The following is a 2,500-nucleotide window of genomic DNA, read 5'->3' as shown; positions in this document are numbered from 1 at the left end:
TATGGTGCTTCACAGCGGTCTGTCCTATTGTCGTATTGACCTCTGAAATGTCCGAATGAACCAATCAGAATCGAGTATTCAACTAAGCCATGTTTTTAACCCTAAGTGGGTCAAAAAGGACCCGTATTAGAATAATATGTGTTTTTATGTCATTTTTGTAATTTTGGTTAACAAAAATCACTTGTATAATATTTAGTATTATATTTTGGTTCACACTAGAAACATTTTATATTTAATTTTTTACAATTTATCATTTTAGAATTTTTTTTACATTTAAAAAAACACGTTTTGAACATATCGATGCAAAGATCTCCGCTATTCTGAGACCCTCACAGTATTTCAGTCCCTTTTCAAAACTCATCTCTTCTCCTCTTGTCTACTCATAGCCCCCCCCCCCCCATCAATCCAGGCCGGTTGGTCAAGTTTGATAGTCCTATGCCCCCCACCCTAACCTTCCCTTACATTGTAAAGCGATTTTGAGTCCTTGAAAATCCCTATACAAATATAATGTATTATTATTATTATTATTATTATTATTATTATTATTATTATTATTATTATTATTATACTGACAGGTATCAGATCTTGCTGTGTAAAGTAATCTTCCTGAGAGGTGTCACTTGTGATGTAGTCTGTATGTAATGTATTCCTGACAGCAACAGGTGGTAAGAATTAAAGGTTCCCATAGGAAATGCATGCGGGTCATTTTTGACCCACTTATGGAAGCTTGGGGTAGAAATACAAAAACTACAATTTCTTAAAATGTAAATTTAAGATGTGAATGGCATGATATCCAACACGTTTTCTAGGTGTTCGTCAGTCATAAGCACAGGGGGAAAACTATTTGGATCAGATCTAGAAAATGGATACCCATAGTTTTTTTTTCTTTACCCCGCTCGCCTTCAGGGCTTCCGTAGTTATCTACGTGGTGTGTGGCGCAGTGGGTTGTGCGTTGATGTTGGGATCAGGGGGTCGCAGGTTCAAACCCCACTGCAGTCAGCATGTCGTTGTGTCCCTGAGACACTTCACCCCAAATTGCTCCTGTGGGGATTGTCCACAGTATTGAATATGACATGTGATGTAATGCAATCTATATTTCAAAGGCGAGTAACTCACCCTCACAGAGTGACGGACGGAAAGTTTTTTTGTCTTTTCTTGTGTTTTATATAGTTGTTCATCGTGTATGAGAGTTTTTCAGTCTGTGACTATACAGTAAGTATGGTTTCATTGTCTTGTGTTTTAAAAGAATTGTTTTGTCCTATCGGTTTTGTCTAAATGTATTTATGCTGATGTATTGATGTGCAGCACTTTGGTCGACTCTGCTGTTTTTAAATGTGCTGTATGCATAAAGTTGGATTGGATGAGTTTCCTATATGTCAAAGAGAGTGACTCACCCTCCTCCCTCAGAGACCGCAGCTCTCCTCTCATCTTCTGCAGAGCCTCCTCCAGCTCCGTGCTGCGACCCCTCTCTTTGTCCAGAGCCAGCTTGATGTCGCTGTACTGCAGAGGCACCGGCTGGATGGAGGGCAGCGGGGACACCGGACCCGGACCCTGACCTTGACCCTGACTCTGATTCTGACTCTGACTCTGATTCTGAGCCTGAGCAGCCATGGCAGCCAGAAGGTCTTCCCGACGACGGCCAAACAGACCCTGAGAGGAACAGGAACAATATGTGTTCACATGTTTTGAATGATTAATATGCGCTTTCATTTCCACATAGGTTCTGAGTGTAGGTCAGTTTCTATCTGGTGATGATCTACAACTATCTCTGAACGGCATATGTCCTGAATTCAAACTTTATGATAAATTCATTTTCAAACTTAAATTACTTGAATTTTCCCCTTCTATTTTGGGAGGTCATTTACACTAATATTTATTTATAGAGGGACAATGCACATTGATGAACATTTGTAACAATTAATGCTTCAAAATGTAAATATGCCTGATTTTAGCTTTATATATAAATATGGCTTTTATTGTATTTATTTGTTTCATTATTATTATTACTTATTTTACATTTTTAAGTTCTCATCCTTTTATCATTTCATTTGCCATATTAAAAAATAAATACAAATAATAATTGACAAGCCACTGTTAAATATATATTTGCTAATCAAAAAGATGTCAAAATACAAACTCTGAAACCTCTACAAAGCAATGGCATAGTTGGACAAATCTTGCTGCAATGATTTATTTACAAATTGCAAAACTTAAAAAGATTTCAAGTTAGAGAAAATATTGAAAAAAAAAAAAAATCAGTTTTTTTTAAATGCAAAAAAACTGGAACAAAACAATCTCGATGACCGCACAGCTGTTGTAACGTCTGTCGCTTCCTAAAGTAAATAAATAAAAAACATGGTGCTGACCTTCTTCTTCTTGGAGCCTCCGTGCGCCTGGGCCTGCAGGAAGTCGATGAGCTTGGTCTGCTGCGTGATGGTTCCCTCCATCTTCACCTTCTCATGGGAGTACACCGCCTGCAGGTGGAGCTAAGTGAACATCA

General features: G+C 38.1%; 1 protein-coding gene across 1 annotated transcript in view; it reads right to left on the bottom strand.

Moving 5' to 3' along the window:
• Window positions 1–2,500, bottom strand: part of citb (citron rho-interacting serine/threonine kinase b) — a 124,499-nt gene that overhangs the window by 31,455 nt on the left and 90,544 nt on the right. The window contains exons 22-23 of the mRNA XM_079687075.1: window positions 2,367–2,474; window positions 1,395–1,650 (exon numbers count right to left, since the gene is read on the bottom strand). Coding sequence (XP_079543201.1) covers window positions 1,395–1,650; window positions 2,367–2,474 — 364 coding nt within the window. The remainder of the gene's footprint in view (window positions 1–1,394; window positions 1,651–2,366; window positions 2,475–2,500) is intronic.

Source organism: Notothenia rossii, assembly GCF_949606895.1.
Source record: "Notothenia rossii genome assembly, chromosome: 6".
Taxonomy (NCBI): Eukaryota; Metazoa; Chordata; class Actinopteri; order Perciformes; family Nototheniidae; genus Notothenia; species Notothenia rossii.
This window is presented reverse-complemented; position numbering and strand designations above follow the sequence as displayed.